Genomic DNA, 22,199 nt, shown 5'->3' on the forward strand with positions numbered 1-22,199 from the left:
CTCCCTCCAGACAGATTTGATCAGTCGCTGAGTCACACGCCGGCCTCACCCAAACAGACTCCCTAAGAACAACAATGACCTAGTGTGTGTTGCCATTCTCTCTCTCTCACTCACACACACACACACACACACACACACACACACACACACACACACACACACACACACACACACACACACACACACACACACACACACACACACACACACACACACACACACACACACACACACACACACACGTGGCCTGCTGACGGTCATATGCTGTCAAACCTGCTGTGAGGTCATCATCTGAACTCTAACAGTAGGCTACATTCATTAAGCTCGCAGGAGCACTCAGCAAAGAGGTAGTCCTCTTGAGACTGTTAGGAAAAGAGGGTGCTGTTTTCCCTTTATTTTGCAGATGGGTTTCCAGTTTGGCAAAAAGGTGGTTGATATGCCCCAGGCAACAGTTTGGGGGGGAAAAAGGAAATCTTAAAAAATGTAAGCTGGAACAGTAAATAGGGAACGATTACTGTTACTGATTACTGACCAGAAATTTTGGAGAATAAATAAATGGAACAATCAGTTACTGATTAGGTTAGATTTGTGGCACTCAGGAAGAAATATGTGTTCATGGTAAAAACTAAACAAAACTAAACGCCAGACAACAGCTGCATCATTCTGTTTTTCGCCTCCATTCAGTTGTGTTGTCGTGAGCATAGGCGGCTTTAATAAATTGCGATGAAGTCATATAAACTAAAAGGTCACCATCATTGCTCCTCTAGCCATGGTGCCTTTACTGCATTTAAACTAAAAGGTCACCATCATTGGTCCTCTAGCCATGGTGCCTTTACTGCATTTAAACTAAAAGGTCACCATCATTGGTCCTCTAGCCATGGTGCCTTTACTGCATTTATATATATGAAGTCATATAAACTAAAAGGTCACCATCATTGCTCCTCTAGCCATGGAGGAGCTCCTCTAGCCATGGTGCCTTTACTGCATTTAAACTAAAAGGTCACCATCATTGCTCCTCTAGCCATGGTGCCTTTACTGCATTTAAACTAAAAGGTCACCATCATTGCTCCTCTAGCCATCGTGCCTTTACTGCATTTAAACTAAAAGGTCACCATCATTGCTCCTCTAGCCATGGAGGAGCTCCTCTAGCCATGGTGCCTTTACTGCATTTAAACTAAAAGGTCACCATCATTGCTCCTCTAGCCATGGTGCCTTTACTGCATTTAAACTAAAAGGTCACCATCATTGCTCCTCTAGCCATGGAGGAGCTCCTCTAGCCATGGTGCCTTTACTGCATTTCACACCCACTAAAATTGCCAGCATGTGTTCTGCTTCTGCGGATGCCAGGTAGGCACTGTATGTTGGACAAGTAAGACGCGTGAACACGGGAAGCGAACGCAGCTCGTAAATTGCAATAACAATTAGAATAAATTACGTACTTTTTTAAGGTTTTTAAAGTTATTTTATTTATTTATTTTTTAAGATTTTATTTTTTTAAGTTACGTTTTTTTTTCTTTTTAAGTTTTTTTTTTAAGTTACGTTTTTTTTTAAGTTAAGTTTTTTTTAAGTTTGTGTGTGTGTGTGTGTGTGTGTGTGTGTGTGTGTGTGTGTGTGTGTGTGTGTGTGTGTGTGTGTGTGTGTGTGTGTGTGTGTGTGTGTGTGTGATACAGCTGCGCCCTCTGGTGGCGGGCGGGTGGTGTTACAGCGTGACACACACACACACAGACAGACAGGTTCTGCTAGGTCTCATAGTTAGTGCTCACTGCGTTCGCAATCAGCTGCACATGGCCTGTAACTCTGCTGGGTGAAGAAATATGCAATTGTTGCATTGTTTCAACTTCATGCTGGAATGCAGAAGCTATTGTTTTTATGCTGAGAAAAACTTAATCTCTCCTTGTTCTAATGCTCATCTTCTTTTAATGCAATTTTCAATTTCAATTTGTCTCAATCACTAAAATAATTCCAATTTGTTATGACACAAATATATTCTCCCAATTTAACAGTAACCATCAGGACTGTGGACTGCAGATTATGAGGCGGTTAGAGAAACATCCTTTGATCACAGAAGTCATTACTGAACACAGTGAAAAATGACTGCAGCTGAAGCTACACACTTTACCTTAATCGCCACAACCATGTGTTGTGCATTCATAAGATTAAATCGAGATATCCGCACTGCGCACACCAAATAGCTCTTGTTAGAAGGATTTTTTATCTACTGCCGTAGATAAAAATCCTTTCATTTTACTAGGTATCTAGTCTTGATCAAGCACCCATCATTTATGGGAATTGGGATGTTCTTAAAAAGAATACAGACAAGACACAGAAAACATGTACAATCCTACATATATCCTACCATACTTTAAAAAGCAAATAGAATAAATAAGTACTTCATAGTCTAACTAAAAACAGTGCAAATAATAGTGCAATATTCATCTATTATGATTTACATTTCATCTGTCATACTGAGTACCGTGATGTCCTCGGCTACTAGTACTCACACAGTGGCAGGGAAAATAAAACAGTTAAGAAAGCGTGTGGTGTGCATGGGTGGAGATGCTCTCTGGCCTGTGGTGTCTCAGGTTGTGTCCTGAGTCCCTCCACACGAACACCAGGTGAGCAGGATGATGATAGATCCTTAAAGATGCTCTGTGCTCTCCTCCTACAGTGCTGTGTGTAGAATGTGTCCATGGCAGGGAGAGCCGATCCAATTAATTCTCTCTGTGGTTTTTGATAACTCGTTGGAGCGATTTCCTCTCAGCTTTGGGTAGTGTTTCCAGACCACACCGTGATACCGCTGGTGAGGATCGCTTTCGCCGAGGCCTCTCCTCTGTAGGTCAGAGTGAAGTGCTGAGGACTGAGTCCTGAGGCCTCTCCTCTGTAGGTCAGAGTGAAGTGCTGAGGACTGAGTCCTGAGGCCTCTCCTGTGTAGGTCAGAGTGAAGTGCTGAGGACTGAGTCCCGAGGCCTCTCCTCTGTAGGTCAAGAGTGAAGTGCTGAGGACTGAGTCCTGAGGCCTCTCCTCTGTAGGTCAGAGTGAAGTGCTGAGGACTGAGTCCCGAGGCCTCTCCTCTGTAGGTCAGAGTGAAGTGCTGAGGACTGAGTCCCGAGGCCTCTCCTCTGTAGGTCAGAGTGAAGTGCTGAGGACTGAGTCCCGAGGCCTCTCCTCTGTAGGTCAGAGTGAAGTGCTGAGGACTGAGTCCGGCCTTCTTCAGCATCCTAATGAAGCACAGCCGCTGCTGTGCTTTTTTCACTGTAGCAACAGTGTTTTCAGTCCAGCTCAGATGTTTTGACACATGAATGCCAAGGAACATAAAGCTGCCTGCTAGCTCCACCTTGGTCCCCTTGATGGTGAGGGGTCACAGTGTGGGAGGTCCCTTCCTTGATGGTGAGGGGTCACAGTGTGGGAGGTCCCTTCCTTGATGGTGAGGGGTCACAGTGTGGGAGGTCCCTTACTCCCCTTGATGGTGAGGGGTCACAGTGTGGGAGGTCCCTTACTCCCCTTGATGGTGAGGGGTCGCAGTGTGGGAGGTCCCTTACTCCCCTTGATGGTGAGGGGTCACAGTGTGGGAGGTCCCTTACTCCCCTTGATGGTGAGGGGTCACAGTGTGGGAGGTCCCTTACTCCCCTTGATGGTGAGGGGTCACAGTGTGGGAGGTCCCTTACTCCCCTTGATGGTGAGGGGTCACAGTGTGGGAGGTCCCTTACTCCCCTTGATGGTGAGGGGTCACAGTGTGGGAGGTCCCTTACTCCCCTTGATGGTGAGGGGTCACAGTGTGGGAGGTCCCTTACTCCCCTTGATGGTGAGGGGTCACAGTGTGGGAGGTCCCTTACTCCCCTTGATGGTGAGGGGTCACAGTGCAGGAGGTCCCTTACTCCCCTTGATGGTGAGGGGTCACAGTGTGGGAGGTCCCTTACTCCCCTTGATGGTGAGGGTCACAGTGTGGGAGGTCCCTTACTCCCCTTGATGGTGAGGGGTCACAGTGTGGGAGGTCCCTTACTCCCCTTGATGGTGAGGGGTCACAGTGTGGGAGGTCCCTTACTCCCCTTGATGGTGAGGGGTCACAGTGTGGGAGGTCCCTTACTAAAATCCAGAATGACTTCCTTTGTTTTGTTCACATTGAGCCTGAGGTCATTGTCCTCTCTGTAGCTGATGTTGTTCACCTGTTCCCTGTACACTGATTTGTTTCCTCTCTTAAAGGGATAGTTCACAAGTTATATGAAATACTTGCCATTAATATGGCAGTGGTTGCAACTGTATTAATTGATTGCCCGAGTCCCGTGGTGGGAGCTCTGCTCTGGTTTTGGTGAAAATGAAGTAGTTCTGGTCATTTTATGGGGGGCACTGGGGCCATGCATTAAAAGTAAATTAATCCACAAAACTAGCATCATTTGTATGGTCACCCTACTGTAGAGTAGGTGGTACCAATTTGTGAAATTATTGATTATTATTATTATAATTATGAGTATTGGCCCCAGGAATAAATGTGGTATTGCTACATTTACTTTTTACTAGTACAAAACAAATAGTTACCTACTGCTTCTACCACTGGCCCTAGTAGAGGTAATGATGATGCATTATTTTCCCTAGCATTGTAGTTGAGACACAAAAGATGAAAGGGAAAACATTTGGCTCTTTTGAGTGCCTTTAAATAAGAGTGAACTCTTGCTTCTGTCTTGTGTGTTTGTTTAAATTAAACACACACACGCACGCACGCATATACGCACACACACACACACACAAAAGTGTTCCCAGACCCCGAAGCACTGTGACGAACAATTAAAGTCATAAACAGGAGTGCAGCAGCGTGAAATTGTTCCTCATTTCAATGTTATCAGAGTCACACAGAGTTCAGCTCTGACCTGCATGGGAGGAAGCACATACAGTACGCCTTTGCTATTGGGCATATACTGCTGTGTTGCTGTTATGCATCTACATGTCTCTGCCTCCAGAGGTACACCCGAACACCCCATTTTGTTTGATGACTATAGAGATACTGTGTGCCGAATCTACCAATTTGCGTGATGTTTGGACAAAATCTGTAGGAGTACTGTCAAGAAATGTGTTCCTCCTGGTCAGAGCCAAAGAGTAAGACAGAGTTACGACATTGAGGGGGCAGAAAACTGAGTGCTCCAGCGCTGTTCATGCAGCCTGGCCCTGGACAGACAAGCTGGAGTTTAAAATACATTGTTTTCAACGAGGGCGATGCAAATATCACCTATGTTAGGCATGTATGCAACATGACAACTGTTTAAAAGTATTGTACAGTGACAACTAAAGTCTCTGTAATGTTTATATTGTACAATTACTAAAGAACTATCTAAAATAAAGGGATTAAAGCTGGGATGTTGCCTGAGTCCAATGCATTCTGCCAACGTCCGGTCCAGGACTTTGTCACTGTTCGCAAATCGCAATGCTCTTCGCCAATAGAAGTCTATGTAGAAGACCCGCCATTGGACTGGCCCCATGAAGTGAACGGAGTTGTCGTAACTCTGTCTTACTCCATGGCTCTGCTCCTGGTGGTGCTATAACAGGCCCATGTGAAACATTTGGGGCAGAGGTTTCACTCTGGCATCCAAGGAGTGTGTGTGTGCACTTGCTTTGGCAATGTAAACATATGTTTTCTCATGCCAATAAAGCTCTTTGAATTGAATTGTGTGCACAGTTTCGCTTCGACAAAGCCAACGGTGCCAAAGATAGCTGGTCAGGGCACGCACGCACGCACGCACGCACGCACGCACGCACGCACGCACGCACACACGGACACACGGACACACGGACGGACGAACGGACAGTATGCAAATATGGGGCAGGGTTATCACCAGAGGCATTTACATTTAAATCTGCCCCTTGGAAATGCAGGTTCCGCCCAGAGATGACTGGGATTCCAGACTATCTACACAGTGATATTAGTGTGCCAGTGGCCATGCCAGGCTATTCCGTCGATGCTGTCTACTTTAGCACTTGTTTACACAAAGAAATACCGACACTCGTGTTTAATATCAAGACAAGGAGTAAGTGACCAAAAGTAGGCCACTCTACAGATCATCAGGCTCCTTGTGGCCCTCCACATGAACAGAGTATATACATTCGATTGTATATATTGTTTGTTTGAACCATTCTGTTGACCATGCACTGTAGAATACCGAGTGTTAATTTAACTCTGGGTGAAATTGACATGCAGGATTTTGCATTGTGCATTAACTATTCATTCCGTTGGGATTTCCTACAAAATATATATTCAAAAAACCTCAAAGCGAAAATAATACATCTACAAGCTCACATTGTGAGATTGTAGATCGGTTATTTTCGCTATCCGTTATACAATGAAGTATAATAGGACTTAAAGGCAACCATCCTCCGAATTATTGGTGAATGCTGGTATTTCCTTCTACTAATGGAGTCATATACTGTAGACCGTGCGTGCACCCAGCGTGAGTTTGACTTGTGCTCTCACATACATCATAATTGACCTCAGGCGTAGCCACAGTTTTGACCCCAGCCCTACATCCCTGGCTCGGCTCGCCTTGTCTCCAGAGTGTTGGTGGGTGTGGTGTGCACACTGGTGCGGGACATCTTTTGGAGCAGGGGATCCCCGGGCCCTCACACACAATCACACGCATCGATGCTTTTCCTTTTATGGTGCCATGGATCAGAGGAAATGTCAAGTCCTCATAAGTAGGTCAGAGTTCTTTTACATTCTTTTATAGTCTACCTTTCCACTGTCTTTATCATTGGCATTTTGTAAACTAGGATGATTTAATTTCTTATTTTGTGTGCGTGTGCATGCGTGTGTGCGTGCGTGTGCATGCGTGTGTGCGTGCGTGTGCGCGATGATGATGATGACCAGGGGGTGGGGGATTTCAGGATTATCGTGTGAGGCAGGAATCAAATCAAAACATCTAAGTTGGCCAATATCAAAATGGGGACTATTTCCCCAATGTTGTTCTGTTATGCTCTCTGTTCACAGTACCAGCATGCTCTGTCCAGTACTGCATTAACTGGTCTGTCACCTTATCTGACAAGAAGTTTCCAGTGTTCCGTTATTGAATTCATTTGAGTGTTCCGTGTCAGTAATGTGGGAGCACAACCTGACTGAAATAAAAAGGCACAAATCAGTGCAAAAACGTTTTTCAAAGAAGTACTGCTTGCGTGTGCTTAACTGCCAAATGGTGCAGACTTGCAAAGAAAATAAATCCAAGGCACTCCTGTCTTTGATGATGATTTATTTTGAGCAAGACAATGCGTATTGACCTAAAAGGTCTTCATCAGGGTATCTTTTGTCTGCCAAATACTACTACTAATTCAAATTAATAAATGGCTCTTGACACTAGCCTAACTCTGTCCTGTGTTTCATTCTTACTGGCTGCTGTTGCTGCTGTGACACCTGAATCTCTGCATGGGGATGAAATGGTAAAGTGTGTGTGTGTGTGTGTGTGTGTGTGTGTGTGTGTGTGTGTGTGTGTGTGTGTGTGTGTGTGTGTGTGTGTGTGTGGATGGGGGCGGGGGCTGATTCAAAAATAATTTGAATCAGCTGTGTGGAGGCCGATCTTGTAGAGAAAGTAGGCAGACATGATCCTTTATGATCAATACAAAAAAAAAATATATATTTCAGCTTTGTTACGTGTACTGTTTTGAGTCACCAGGTTGTTCCTATATATACCGTTACCGTTTTTGCATGCACATCCCAGATGTGCGTGCCTTTTGGCTGTTTATCATCTTTTCTCTCAACATGACCCCCCCCCCCCCTTTCCCCAGTAAACTCCTTCTCCCCCAGGAAACTATAACTTGTGGATTAAGTGGAAAATCTATCACGTGACGTACGTGGGAAATCAATGTGAAGTTGCAGTTAAGGCTGTGTTCCATTCCGTTCAAATGTAGTCAGGGTGCTGATATTGTGCATGTTGGCTCACTGGAAACACTCTAATGTGGTCCAGGTACCCACATAGTTCATTGAGGGGGTTCCAAATGGCCTCTTACGGGTGTGTAACTCTGGTCTACTGGGTCCATTTTGTTCCATTTGTACACTCATTATGTGTCGGGGGTCCTTGAAATTAAAAGGTTTGAGAACCACTGTGCTATACTAAATGGAACAGAACCTTGTTTAGCATAATTTGTAAGAAGAAGGAGATAAGCCCAGTTTCTTTCCAATATGGCTGCTGTGCACAGAGCCTATTTGCCTTTTGACTTTTCTCATTGTACATAAGATTGAAATGAGCCAGATCACACCTTATTTTAAGATGGGAGCAAGATTGGTGGTTAAACATGGGCACTGGGGGCACTACTGCATGTCGCTTGTAAACTAGCACTGATAATAGGGCCCTGTACGTTTATGCGGCTTGAATGGATGTGTAATGTGAACAACACACTTGACATAGCACTTAATGCCTAATGTATACTCCATTGTACAACGGTGTTGCATGCCAAAAATAGCCATCTCTACAAGCTTGCAATGTGCAGATGCAATGCATCGTTAGCCTGGCTAAAGCCAAACGCGAATCAGCTGTTGTGTGATTTGAGTCTGGCTTATTAGCCAGGCTAATGCATTGTGAGTTTGTAAATCGGCTATTTCCAGCATTCAATATTGTCATAATCGTATGATGAAGTATAAATCAATATATGACGTGCATTTCTAGTATTCCTCTGCGGGTGCGCGTGTTTGCATGGAGTGTTTATGGGTCTCTACATCTGTGCTCGAGTGTTTCTTACAGATGGTGGTGGCGGTGGTGAACCCCTCACAGGAAATCTTAGTGGGGAATGTTTTCCATCCCTAAGATGGTCAGATTTGAGTGGGGGGACACCAACACTGCATAAATCGTATGTTGAGGGTAGATAAGTGGGCGGACGGACCAGAGTGGATGGTCAAACAGCCAAAAATACAGTAACCACTGTGATCCCAGAGGGGACGGGTCCTGATTGAATCTGTGTGTTTGTATTATACCTAGTGCTGTGTACTATAGAGCCTACATGCATTGGTGTCTTGTGAAACTGTCTATGAAACTGTATGGGTACAGAATGCACTCATTGTCGGTAACACATGGGTCAACAGAGCTGATCACTACCCACACAACATAATTGCAATCACTTTGAATTGTGCTTTTAAATCTGCTATTTTTGAAAACTAGATTTTTGCACACGCAAATCTTACCTTCCATATAGAGAGGAGGAAGGTAAGAGATCATCTCAGACCAAAATCTCTCACTTGTCACATGCAGATAAAGTTGCAAGATGTAGATTTGGGAAGGTTAGTCCACTCCACATTGATGGGACCATGTGTGTCGCAGAGTGGCTTTGAAGTATTTCCGTGCAAGTCCATGTTACTGTAAGTCCAAGTCCAGTCAAAGGTCCTAATTTCTGATCGAGTATCAAGTGTTGGGTCTGGTGTATACTGAATTAATGTTCTGTTATCGTGGCCATATACATTAGACAAGAAACGAGAGAACAAGTACTGTATGGCTGAAAGCCATCCAGCATGGACCCCGCTCATTAAACTCGGTGGTCCTTCATTCCTCATCATCACTGTTGTTACAGCAGGCATCTACACTATGCTTGGATCTCCAACCACAGCATGGTAAGCTACAGAGCTGCAAAATATTCCATGTTGGAATAGGCTTTTTTATTTGAAAAGAGTTCAAACAATGCTTGTGATTCTGAACATCACAATATGCTTGAAACAATGCTTTTGCAGGCGAAAGGCAAGGAGAGATTCCCCAGAGTTCCATTGTGGTTATGTTTGAGCTCTGTGCTGTATACCTGTGGTGCGCGTACTGAACGAGACCATATGTGACGATGCAAGTGTAAGAATTCCATTATTGCATTATTCTCATGCAAAAGAGAGAGAGAGAGAGAGAGAGAGAGAGAGAGAGAGAGAGAGAGAGAGAGAGAGAGAGACTCATTTCTGCTTCAGCTCATTTTCTTGAAATATTTCACATGAATATTGGCAGCCGTTGTGCTGCAGAAGACAAAAGGAAATGAACCACGGTTAACGGAGCCAAAGACAACACACAGTGTGAGAAAGTCTCGCTACAGTTATACTGCTCTCAGCACAGCCAGAACTGATCCCAATCTAAGCTATTAAAATTGCCTTGGGGATATAGTATAAGAAAATAATAGACAAGGAAATGTATTGGCGACATGTGCTGGGCAGTGGGCACATATGTGCCATAGCTGCAGAGGAGTGTTATCATGCTTGACAATGATCTTTTTTTTAAAGGAGGGAATATCGAATATGTTCTGTCTGGGATATTTATACTGGACAGTGCAGGCATTAAATTATGTAAAGGTCTAACACAAGCCTTTGGATTATGCAGAGACAGTATTTCTTTTAGCAAGGGTAGTTTGAATTGTTTAATTGTTTAGCCAACTGCTATTTCAATGCTTCTGTTTCAGGCCTTGTAGTTCAGCCATTTTAGGGCAGGGGAGTAAACATTCCCCAAAATGAAGCCCACGCTTTGTTACTAACAGTAGAAAGATTAAACGAGGGATGGGTGGATCGAGACAGATGATGGCAAGAGAAAGGGAAGGCAGGGGGAGGTATTTTACTATAAATGACACTTTGTCTGTGCCAAGAAAGATCCACAGGCCAACCTTTTTCCTTATTTCCTTTCTCCCACATGGTAGTGTGTGCTGATGGGAACCTTGAAACTTAGCTAGAAACAAGCTAATTAGCAACAAACCCTCTATAAAAGCATTTAGAGAACTTAACATGCAACCTATGTCGTTATAGCTATCTCTGATATCAGTGAATTTAGGGCTGACCAATATGGACAAAAATAAATAACATGATGTTCCATCATCTGAGTGGCAAAAAACTTCTGGCCTTCCCATACATCCAAACAGAAAAGTCCCTCTATAGGGATGCCATGTTGAAAGTGCTCCAAGTGATTAATCTGCTAAAACAATTTAGAGTTGGGGACAATATGCATAAAATAACTGCATTTAACGTTAAATGTGAATTAGGGGGTGGCAGTTGCCTGTTGCCATCCTGATGCCCCAAATGACGCCCCTACCTAGTGTTTGACACCAGCTCTCTCTGTCTCCCATCACTCCCTGACCTCTGTGCACTCCAGATTACAGTTTTTTTTTTCCAAATTCACCCCCACCTCAACCCCTCACGCCCAGGTCAGGCTTATGTTGTACAAGATGATCACAAGCTCTGAGAGAGAGAGAGAGAGAGAGAGAGAGAGAGAGAGAGAGAGAGAGAGATCCAATTCAACTCGGGAGGAGCTCTCTTACTGTCAAAACAATCCACTCCCATCATCACTGGCCACTTCTGCTTCTCTCACTCAGATCCTCTCATTCTTCTCCCCCAGATCCTCAGGCAAACTTGAACTGATTTTCGGCGATGAACGCTGTCAAAAATGAAAGAACCCAGCAGGGCCATCAGTCTCCTCTGGTCCATTTCCTTAATTTGCTCCGTTAAGAAGACCGTTATGCTTCCCCCGCTCCCCTACGGCCCTACCACACCCTCTTTCTCTTATCATACACCATTATTACATTTTAAGTGTGTCCTATATAGCCTATTCAGATAGGCCTTCTATGCAACTTACACAAGAACAAATTAGGCCTAATTATAAATAATTACGCTGGGCCCATTCGTCATTGAGTATTTCCCTGTGGCGTGGACACTAGACAGGTGCATGATTTACACATTTGGCACGCGTAAAACAAACCTCACCTTTCCACAGTAGGACTCAAATAGTCACGTCCTCTTCTCCTACTGACTCACACATAATTTATTGCCTCGCTTGCTGCATCATTTGCGCTGGATATATTGTATCGCGAGAACAGAAAAAAAAACTTTTTGAGAAAGTTGAGTAGGGCAGGGATGAGGAAAGAGTTCTGCTGTGAGCGAGTGAGGGAGAGAGAGAGTCAAGTTTTACCATTCTCATCCTCTGGAATGCAACTCCTCTAACTTCCATGCGAACACAAGACACACAATTGGATGCACCGGGCAGAGTTAAAATGCGCATTTATTTACAGCGGTTAATCGCACGGTTTGACAGCCTATTCTTATTTTAGGAACATTTCTTCAATCGATTGTTTAGGAATATCTGCAAGTAAAAGCGAATTAGTCCTGTCGGGTCCGAAGCGAATCTCCTGCCAGGGAGAGAAGGTAAGGTAAACGCTGGACACACTTGTGCGCTCAGATAAGAATTTTATACCGCAAGATATATCAATCATGTCTTTACCGTTTTCCACTAAACGACCATTAAAACAATTTTACTTAATGTCACCCCAGTTAACTCAGTAGGGATGTTGTTTTTTCCATGGCGCAAGACATCACATGCACACTTTCTCCGCGTCTTCCCAAATCTTTTTGTTTTGCAGCTTTGACTCGGGAGTCGAGAGTGTGCAGAGGGCGTTGGAGTTGGACGACAGACCCGTAAGAAGACGCATACATTTATACCCCCCCAAACATTGGAAGTTTGGGAACTTTTGAGAAAAGATGCTGGACAGTATGTGTCGAGAGCGGCCGCTGCAGTTGACCGTGGTTCTGGTGGCCCTATTGTCGCTGTGTGCGGAGGCTGGGGACACTGGGGAGGTGCAGGCCACTGGAGACAGCGAGGTGTTGGCCAGGCAGTCCGAGCCCAGAGCGAGCAGGGCGAAGAGGAGGGGAGGAACGGATGCACTCAGAGGGTAATGCAATGTTGGCCTATATACCTGGCACATATATAAGTTAGCTAAAGCTACAAATATCCTTTCTTTTAAATTCGTAACCTGGCACAGTGAAATTGCACGTCAGACAGTGATTGGAGCAGGTGGCTGTTGTCTATTCATCAGCTATACAGCCTGCCTGGTCCTTCTTAAAGAGGCTGAGATAAGATTCTGTCATTTTCTGTCTGTAGCCTAATTTATTAATAACGCAGATGGAACCAAACAAATGAGATTGTCTGTGATGGGAAGTTTGGAGCAAAGTTTAGTAATTAAATACTGGCAGGAATATTACATTCCTGCTGACTGCAATAATAAATTACACCCAAACAAAGGAGGCCATTGGTCGTGTGTGGCTGTAGGAATGTCTGTTGCAGAGAGAGAGAGAGAGGGAGAGAGAGAGAGAGAGACTAACAGCATAATAATCCTCTTTCTGGCCAAAAACACCACACCCCAGTTTGGGATAAATCACATCTGCAGCTGTAGCCTACACAGTGGGTCACTGCTGGAGAGGTTTGTGTGTGTGTGTGTGTGTGTGTGTGTGTGTGTGTGTGTGTGTGTGTGTGTGTGTGTGTGTGTGTTGTGTGTGTGTGTGTGTGTGTGTGTGTGTGTGTGTGTGTGTGTGTGTGAAAAAGAAAGAAAAAGTAAAATACTGTAGGGAGAATCTCTCTGCCAAAATTATGACACAAAAGAGATCACAAGGGTCACTCAGGACAAGTGAATAATATCCTTGGGCACTTTCACCTGACATGTTTAGAGCTCATTATTGAGACAACTGTATGTATACAGTAGATGGGAGGTGTGTGTGTGTGTGTGTGTGTGTGTGTGTGTGTGTGTGTGTGTGTGTGTGTGTGTGTGTGTGTGTGTGTGTGTGTGTGTGTGTGTGTGTGTGTGTGTGAGCCTACTGTATATGCAGATCGAGAATGCATGCAAACTTGGCTGATTTCAACTGCAGTGTGCCAAATGACCACTAGGCTTTACTGTTTCCCATACAAGTTTTGTCTGTGAACATTACTGAGAAGTTCAGATTCAGAATGAATCTGAACAGAAAGACAAGACAGTGTCATCGTGAGATCTCTGATCTATATATTGTCATCAATCATATGATTATATAAATATATAATTATATATCTACCGGTATATACTAACTGTATTATAAACGTAGATTTATCATTCATTAGCCTACTATATAAATTAGTATATGGCCTATCTATGCAACTCTTTTTTTAATGAATTAAGTAATTTTGTCCAGTCTGTATGGTAGAGTATGTTAATACAATATAACTTATACATTTGGGGTGGTTGTATTTTGTCCCCATGCTCTTTTATTGAGAAGGTCAAAGCCTCAAAGGTCATGTCTCACATACATAGATTTTGACTTGAAGGTCAAGGTTCAACTCATCCCCTGAGCGAGCAGGCAGGCTCTATCTATCTATCTATCTATCTATCTATCTATCTATCTATCTATCTATCTATCTATCTATCTATCTATCTATCTATCTATCTATCTATCTATCTATCTATCTATCTATCTATAAATGCACCAAGTCTCTGTCTGTACGTCTGTCTTCAAATTCGACACATGCGTTCCACACCCCCGCGGGGGGGTGCAGTGCCCGGTGTCGAGTCGGTCGGACCAGCGGTTGTCCAGAACCGCCCCAAAAAGGCCTCTGCCCGGTCTCTGGACAGGGGCCCTGCCCAGGACCCATATATGGAGCTGTCCTGTTCTGACATCATTCTGACATCTGCATATACTCCATATTTGGGCATGCCTGACAAATAACTCCATATATGGGCATAAAATGGACAAAGACGACATAATATCTGGGTGGGGCATTAATTTCCAACTTGCGTCGTTCCAAGTAGGCCAGTGCCCAATGGGCACCGCTCTAGTATCTATAAATGCACCATGTCTCTGTCTGTACATGTGTAATGCACGTAACTCGAGAACCGTTCGCCCCATTGACTTCAGATTCGATACACGCGTTCCACACCCCCGCAGGTGGTGCAGTGCCCGGTGTCGAGTCGGTCAGACCCACGGTTGTCCAGAACCGCCCCAAAAAGGCCTCTGCCCAGGCTCTGGACAACTGGCCTGTTCTGACATCACACCACTCCATATGTGGGCATGCCTGACACAGATTATTATTTATTTCACTTTAAACATTACAAAAATATATCAGATCTACAAGCACACAATGGCTTGTGAGCTTGCAGTAGATATGTTATTTTCGCTACTTTCACATAACACCTACGACAAAGTAGGGCGTTTTGGGACAACTTTCTGTGATTTGGCACTATAATTAAATTGAATTGACAGTTTGGATAGTTCAGTTAACTGAGAGACACATTTACCAATAAGGCGCCACTGAACTTGCTGTTTTACTGATACTGTCTCTTGGATGATGTATTGTCCCCCAGACCCAATGTGTGTGGCTCAAGAAACAATGCCTATTGCTGTCCAGGTTGGAAGACTCTGACCGGAGGGAACCAGTGCATTGTCCGTAAGTAACGCTAAATTTGTAATTCAACACTATGGCACTGTGACTCATGAGTTAACATATATTTAGTACAGAATACAGTAAGTAACACAGGGCGGTATTATGCGTGTCTTAAGTACCAGGTCTTATGACTTAACTTAAGACCTGGAGGCGTGGTCAATGCTGTTTGGCCACTCAGAATAGCCAAATGGCATTGATCACGCTTCCAGGTCTTAAGTTAAGTAATAAGACCTGGTACTTAAGACACGCATAATACTGCCCTAAATGTGTAATGTACAGGACAGGTATATGCCACTTAAAGTACCACTTCACCCATTTTCAACATATATTCATATAATTGGTCCTCACTAATTCTCATTATAAGATAATAAGTAACATAACATTTCTGTCTACTCGCTCTGTATCTCAGAGGAGGGCCGCTGTGGACAGTTCAGGCAAAATTCTAAATGTAAAAGTCTCATGCATGTATCAGTTGGTCCTGAGGTGAAACAGGCATAGATCAGTTATTTGGCATTATGACTATGTCTGCTGTACCATAATGTGCTAATGCTGGCTTTGTTTTGTTTCTTTACTTTTTCTCATAATTTAGTCATTATTATGCCAATTCCCAATGGTCCCCACATGTCTCGGGCTCTATCTTGCGCCACCCTTATCCCTTATCCCTAAACTTATTTATAAGGGGTGGTGCATGATATATCCCCTAGTCCCTGTCACTGCTAGCCCATACAGTTGGTCATGTGGGAGGGTGTAGAGTAGACAATCAAGATACACATGAAGTTTCCAGATGCATCTTTTCATGTGACAGAGTGATAGCTAGATACACAGGGAGGACGTAATGTTTGCAGAGGAACATGCTATTCCTCTCAATTCTGCACCCCAATGAATAGGCATGCACAGTAGGAGTCACTAATTGCTGGCCAACTTCCCACACGCAAGGCAAAAGTTGTTCGGAGCACCCGGCCTTGCCGGATGCACCACGGAGGATTTGAATTACGGGAACTGGATGGCTTCCCCCCTCTCCAGACAGTAAAGTCTGAGAGCCTGTAGAGTTGTGTGATTGTAATTTGGCCGACAGGCTGGCCAGCACTCTAATGACATTGTTTAGCAGTGGGGTTCAGGGGGTTGGGGTCAGTGGTTGGACTCTACCTGGTGGGAGCTGGGGGCAGGAGACCAGGCCAACAATAGACTTGCGGGAAACAGAACAACAAGTTCAAAACAATTTACAATTACAATTTAGGCATTTAGCAGACGCTTTTAATCTAGAGCGACTTACAGTAAGCAAGAACAACACATGGTAATATGTCAATACATACAAACAGCAAGCACGACAAAATACACACAAAAGAAAGAAAGAAAGAAAGAAAGAAAGAAAGGAGGAAGGAAAGAAAGAAAGAAAGAAAGAAAGAAAGAAAGAAAGAAAGAAAGAAAGAAAGAAAGAAAGAAAGAAAGAAGGAAGGAAGGAAAGAAGGAAAGACAGAAAGAAAAAGCACTGCTTAGCATCACTGCCAAGTGGTCTCCTTTAACCACGATGAGGGTTAAAAAACAGAGCCGCTATAATTGGACTAGGTCTGTTACAGTATTTAAGTATTATAGATCTGACTTCTATATGAGATTTAGTTCATGTATTATGTTGCCATTAGAAACTCTAAACCAAAACACTGTTAACCCTGTGAGAGGTACTGTAGGTCGATATACCAAAAACCCATAGATTTCCTCTCCAAGACCATGAAGGAGGTGTGCCACTGATGACTCACCCAGTACGAGTGTGTAATTGCAGTGTCCCTGCCTGGGGACCTTTGTCAATGATTTAAGCTGTTATTGCGACTGCATTTACTATGAAAACGTGCATTTCCCGTCAGTCAGTCTGTCCGTCCGTCACGGCGTCACCCCACGCCTATATGGTCATGCCTCGTGACATCACATGACATCATCAGGGATGGAGATCCCCTGTTTTGACATTCCATATGTTGATCCTTCCCCATCCGTCATTCCTCTTCGATGTCTCCCTTTTGATATGACTGATACCTGTCCATTCAAACTCTAAAGGGGTCCGCCCCAGAGTTATTAGTGCAGCCGCGCCCGGCAGACGGCAGTTCTCAACCGAAACGTGGTCCGAAAATTAAGGCCCGGCCTTACCTGGGCACTCATCAAACCCTGTACGCTCAAGACACTGCATGCCCCCGCTGTCACCCTTAGATCTCCATATATGGAGCTGACCTATTCTGACATTCCATATGTTGATCTGACCTCATCAAACCCTGTACACTCAAGACAAGCTCCATATATGGCCAGTAAAGAATTAATTCCATATGTTGATCTGACCCCTCATGCCAAAGCGCCAGTGCTCTCCCAGCAGTCTGTCGCCACCAAAGGGCGAGGTCGCTTCTCGCCCTCAGGGCGTCTTACTGGTACTGTATAGTGTATACCACAAATTTGAATTTGCAGGTCATGATTATGTTTGCACTTTGCAGCTATCTGCCGGAGTTCATGTGGAGATGGCTTCTGCTCCAGACCCAACATGTGCACCTGTCCCACCGGTCAGATCTCAGCCTCCTGTGGCTCCAAGTCAGGTTGGTTACTTCAACATTATGCTGATTTGAAGAGTGGTTGCCTTTGACGTGAAGTGGCTGTTGATAAGTGGTTGTGTTTATAATATGCACATTTAGGTGGCCAAATCAATACCTATACAGCATACAGTACAAATACAAAAAGAAAAACTTTTATATTATGGTTTAATATTCTATGTTGCACAGTATATACAAACATTAAAGCTAGCTAAATGCTTATTTGAGAGCAGCACTAGAACATACCCATTATGTGTAGGTTTTTCTTTTTAAACAAAGGGAAGTAATGTTATGGAGAGGTTTAGCAAACTTTTCACACAAACAATTATAAGCAATTGACCATATTCAATTCGGGCTGATGAAATAAAATATATATTTGGGCTAATATAGTGGTCTTTGCCTCTAATGGTTGAAAAACCATATACAGTAGACAGAGAATAATTCCTTCCTGTCCTTTGTAGTTGATGAGTGCAATTGTTCACATTAACATCTCCACTGTTCATTTAACGATTTGTATCTCTGAGAGTGTACAGACTACATTTGTAGACTCTTGTGGTGTAAACCAACAGATTTTACTGTGTAATATCCTCTCCTTGGTTTTCATTTCTAGAATCTGTAAAAAAAATAATATATACCATCATTATTCAGCACATTGCCATAATGATTGGACATCACATGCACGATACCATAATGCTTCAATAATACATGTACATTACCATAATGCTACTTGGACAAATATTTCCTCAAAACAGTGCTTGATATTCACCCTAACTTGCAACAATTGATCTATGTTACAATCATACTCTTGAAAATAGTGGACCATCTCTTGACATGGATTGTTTTTGTAGTGTGTGTGCGCGTGTGTGTGTGTGTGTGTGTGTGTGTGTGTGTGTGTGTGTGCGTGCGCGTGCGTGCGTGCGTGCATGCGTGCGTGCGTGCGCGCGTGCGTGCGTGCGTGCGTGCGTGCGTGCATGTGGAATGGGTGTGTGTGCTTTGGAGGCACAGTCAACTTCTCTACCATGTTTCAACTCACAGCACGTTTGCCCAACTATGCTCTGTTTTCTCACAATAACGATCTGGGAAAATTATATCTGAAGTTCTGAACATGATTTACAAAAAAGATAACCTCCGTCATGTTCTCTCTCTCTCTCTCTGTGTGTGTGTGTGTGTGTGTGTGTGTGTGTGTGTGTGTGTGTGTGTGTGTGTGTGTGTGTGTGTGTGTGTGTGTGCGTGTGTGCGTGCGTGCGTGCGTGCGTGCGTGCGTGCGTGCGTGCGTGCGTGCGTGCGTGCGTGCGTGCGTGCGTGCGTGTGTGATTGTGATGCTCTTCCCACAGTTCAGCACTGTAACATCCGTTGTATGAATGGGGGCACATGTGCCGAGGACAACTGCCAGTGCCAGAAGGGCTACGTGGGAAACCACTGTGGCCAACGTAAGGACTGCTCTACGCACCATATGACCTCACTCGAGGTGTACTGCATCGATGCATCCATTTTAATCGTAACCATCCTACTATATCGATATGCAAACAGCTAAATAATTTTGCAATGCAAATAATCGATTGTATCGACACTAAGTACCAACAGGCCTTGTATTTAGCTATTTTAAGAAGAAAAAAGAGAAAGAAAGAGGGCTTTTCCATTCCATATCGCTACACTAGGTATATCGATAAATGTGTGTAATCTCCATGTCAAGGTCAGAGTTTGTCCATATGTGTTCAAATGCAATGTCCATGTATTTGCCAGTTTGTTTACTTATTTATATCCATAATAATAACTGTTTCCCTTAAAAGAACTGCACTATCCACACGTTTCACACAGTTTGCTAAACAGTTACTGTATTGATTTCTAAATCATTGAATCATATCGCCATGAATGAAGCAATATCGTTCATTTATCGTATCGTATCAACCATGTACCATGTACTGTATATACAGTATGTGATGTGTATCATATGATCGCTGTAAGAATTTATCAGTACACCCCTACATTACAATGAATCCATTAACACATAAAGATTAAAAAAATAGCATATACAAGCTCGCATTGCGGCACAAAGTGATATACAGCAGTGAGTGCTGTATATCTGCTATCTTTGAATAGCCAATGCAAAAATCTAAAACAGATTGAATGTGTTAATTCCTCTGTTTGCCACTGCTATTGTGCCCTATTGGCTCACCTGTCAGTGAGGAGCCACCACAGGGTGGATGTAGCACCTCTGTCCTAGTTCTCCCATTCAAAAAAGTCCTTATGCACACCTACGGGGGACAGCGTCGGATAAATGAACTGGAACAGTAGGAAAAGACTAGAATCCCACATACTGTCTTCACTTACAGAATGTTATTTAAGCACCAATGTATTGGGTGGTCAGACCTTCATCAGGCATCAGGTATCCATTTTCTCACACGTTTCTCTTTCTCTCTCTGCAGCGGTGTGTGAAAGTGGCTGTCTTAATGGAGGACGGTGTGTGGCCCCAAACCGCTGCGTGTGTACCTATGGCTTCACCGGGGCTCAGTGCGAGAGAGGTAAGGAAGAACACATTACCTCATAGTACTAAGGAATGCACTGTACTGTGACAAATGTATTGCTTTTGTACAAAAAGATGTGACCTCATGCTGAATGCTTGGTTGTTAGTGTGACTTACAGTATGCCTCATTTCTACTCTGTAACAGCAGAGTATTGCTCTCCAAAAATAATAGAACTTCCAGTTGACATCATGTTGCAATGCGTTGCGTTGATAGCTTGAAGATCAGTTATGTTGAGTTCGGCAAGCGACACCATTGTGTGATGGAGTATAAATTGAGATTAAAGCAGGTTGTGTGTGTTTGTAGTCACAGTCAGATCTGGTGTGTGTTCATGGCTATGTGGTTTGTTGTGGAACACTCGCATGTCATGCCGGTGCTCAGAAATGACCGTTATTTTCCACATCTGCTTTCAAACGATGCTCTGGGGAATGTAATGTCTCTCTGAATGTGTTCTGTTTGTAAACCGGAGACATCCCCGCCCCCTGTGGTTCAACTCTGGCACATGTAAGCAAGGTCTTGAAAGTATACAAGCACACGCAAAGTGAACATTGCCTGTCCTGTGTTTGTGTCAAATGTGTGTCTGTGTGTGTGTGTGTCTGTGTGTGTGTGTCTGTGTGTGTGTGTGTGTGTGTGCGTGCGTGCATGCATGCGTGCGTGCATGCGTGCGTGCGTGCGTGCGTGCGTGCGTGCGTGCGTGCGTGCGTGCGTGCGAGTCTGCGTGCATGCGTGCGAGTCTGCGTGCATGCGTGCGTGTGAGTCTGTGTGCATGCGTGTGTCTTTCTGTGTGTAGGCATGTGTGGAGTGTATATATGTCATGTATCTCCGAACACTAAGGGGGCAGGCAGGCAGGCTGGGGGTCTGCTGTGGTGATGACCCGTGGAGGTCACACCAATGACCTTGTAAAGCTAATATTTGGATTGGCTGCAGACCTTCTAATTACCAACATCGATCTTAACGAGGCCAAACTTTAAAGGCCTGTCAGTTGGCCCTGGCTGAGGACACTGGTCCTCTGGTGGTTTACTACAGTGTCCACTTTAAATATGTGACAAACAAGATTATATCAGTCTGCCATGGCGACTCAGAGCCCAGTATTATCTACTGTAGCAATGGTCTACATGTTGTGATTCAAGTTTCCACTCTTTCTCAGTTTCTCATGCTATAGAAGCTTGGCCAAGGGTTTCTGTGAGGCTGTTTAGAAGCTCAGAAGAAGTGGTGTCACTGGATGTTTGATGTCAGCGTGGCGAAGGTTTCTTTTTGTTTTGTTTGTATGTGAAGTGCCTTAGGTACACTTTGTCTCAGTGTTGATTTCTGAAACAGATGGTTTCTGAAGCAGGCGTACAATTTATTCGTATATATGTGGATGTGGCTGGTTTGTGCTGTGTGCGTGCGTGCGTGCGTGCGTGCATGCGTGGATGTTTAGAGATCATCTTCATAGAAGATGGTGTCTCCTCATCCTTCATGAGAAAACGTATTCCAGTTTTGCCAGTATTTTAATGTCTAGGAGGATTTCCAACACACTCCTATCACCTGCTTTTCCTTGTTGTTGGGTGACAGGTTGATTGTCATAGCGATCACAGAATTATGTCAAAGTGTGTGTGAGAACTAATCGAATGGTTGAAAAACATTGCCCTTGTGTCTTCCACAGCAAAGCAACCAATCTAGCTTTGCATTGTCAAGTTACCCATTGGCCAGATGTGAATGACAAAACGTGATTACATTTTAAAATAAGAGTGCTACCTTCTTTACATTTAAGAGTAAAATGTACTCCTTTTGTTTCATTTAATGACAAAAAAAGGCTCCTAGTCTTATAGCCTATGATATCTATCTAACTATATTTCATCTGTGGGCATTAAATTGCATCACCTTGAAGTCTGAGTTAAGTTGGTTTATTTAATTAATTTGCCTTTGGTTCTGGATGTCATTTGATGTCATCATAATGTTGAAGTACAGTAGCTCATGCT

At 43.9% G+C, this 22,199-nt stretch overlaps 1 protein-coding gene across 1 annotated transcript in view; it reads left to right on the forward strand.

The window, feature by feature from the left end:
- Window positions 1-11,849: 11,849 nt before the first annotated feature.
- Window positions 11,850-22,199, forward strand: part of fbn1 (fibrillin 1) — an 88,789-nt gene continuing 78,439 nt past the window's right edge. Inside the window, exons 1-6 of the mRNA XM_079497310.1 lie at window positions 11,850-12,120; window positions 12,331-12,639; window positions 15,073-15,155; window positions 17,624-17,722; window positions 19,051-19,146; window positions 20,143-20,238. Of these exons, the coding sequence (XP_079353436.1) occupies window positions 12,449-12,639; window positions 15,073-15,155; window positions 17,624-17,722; window positions 19,051-19,146; window positions 20,143-20,238 (565 nt within the window). The 5' untranslated portion in view covers window positions 11,850-12,120; window positions 12,331-12,448. The remainder of the gene's footprint in view (window positions 12,121-12,330; window positions 12,640-15,072; window positions 15,156-17,623; window positions 17,723-19,050; window positions 19,147-20,142; window positions 20,239-22,199) is intronic.

Source organism: Electrona antarctica (genome assembly GCF_951216825.1).
Source record: "Electrona antarctica genome assembly, chromosome: 3".
In the NCBI taxonomy this organism is placed as follows: domain Eukaryota; kingdom Metazoa; phylum Chordata; class Actinopteri; order Myctophiformes; family Myctophidae; genus Electrona; species Electrona antarctica.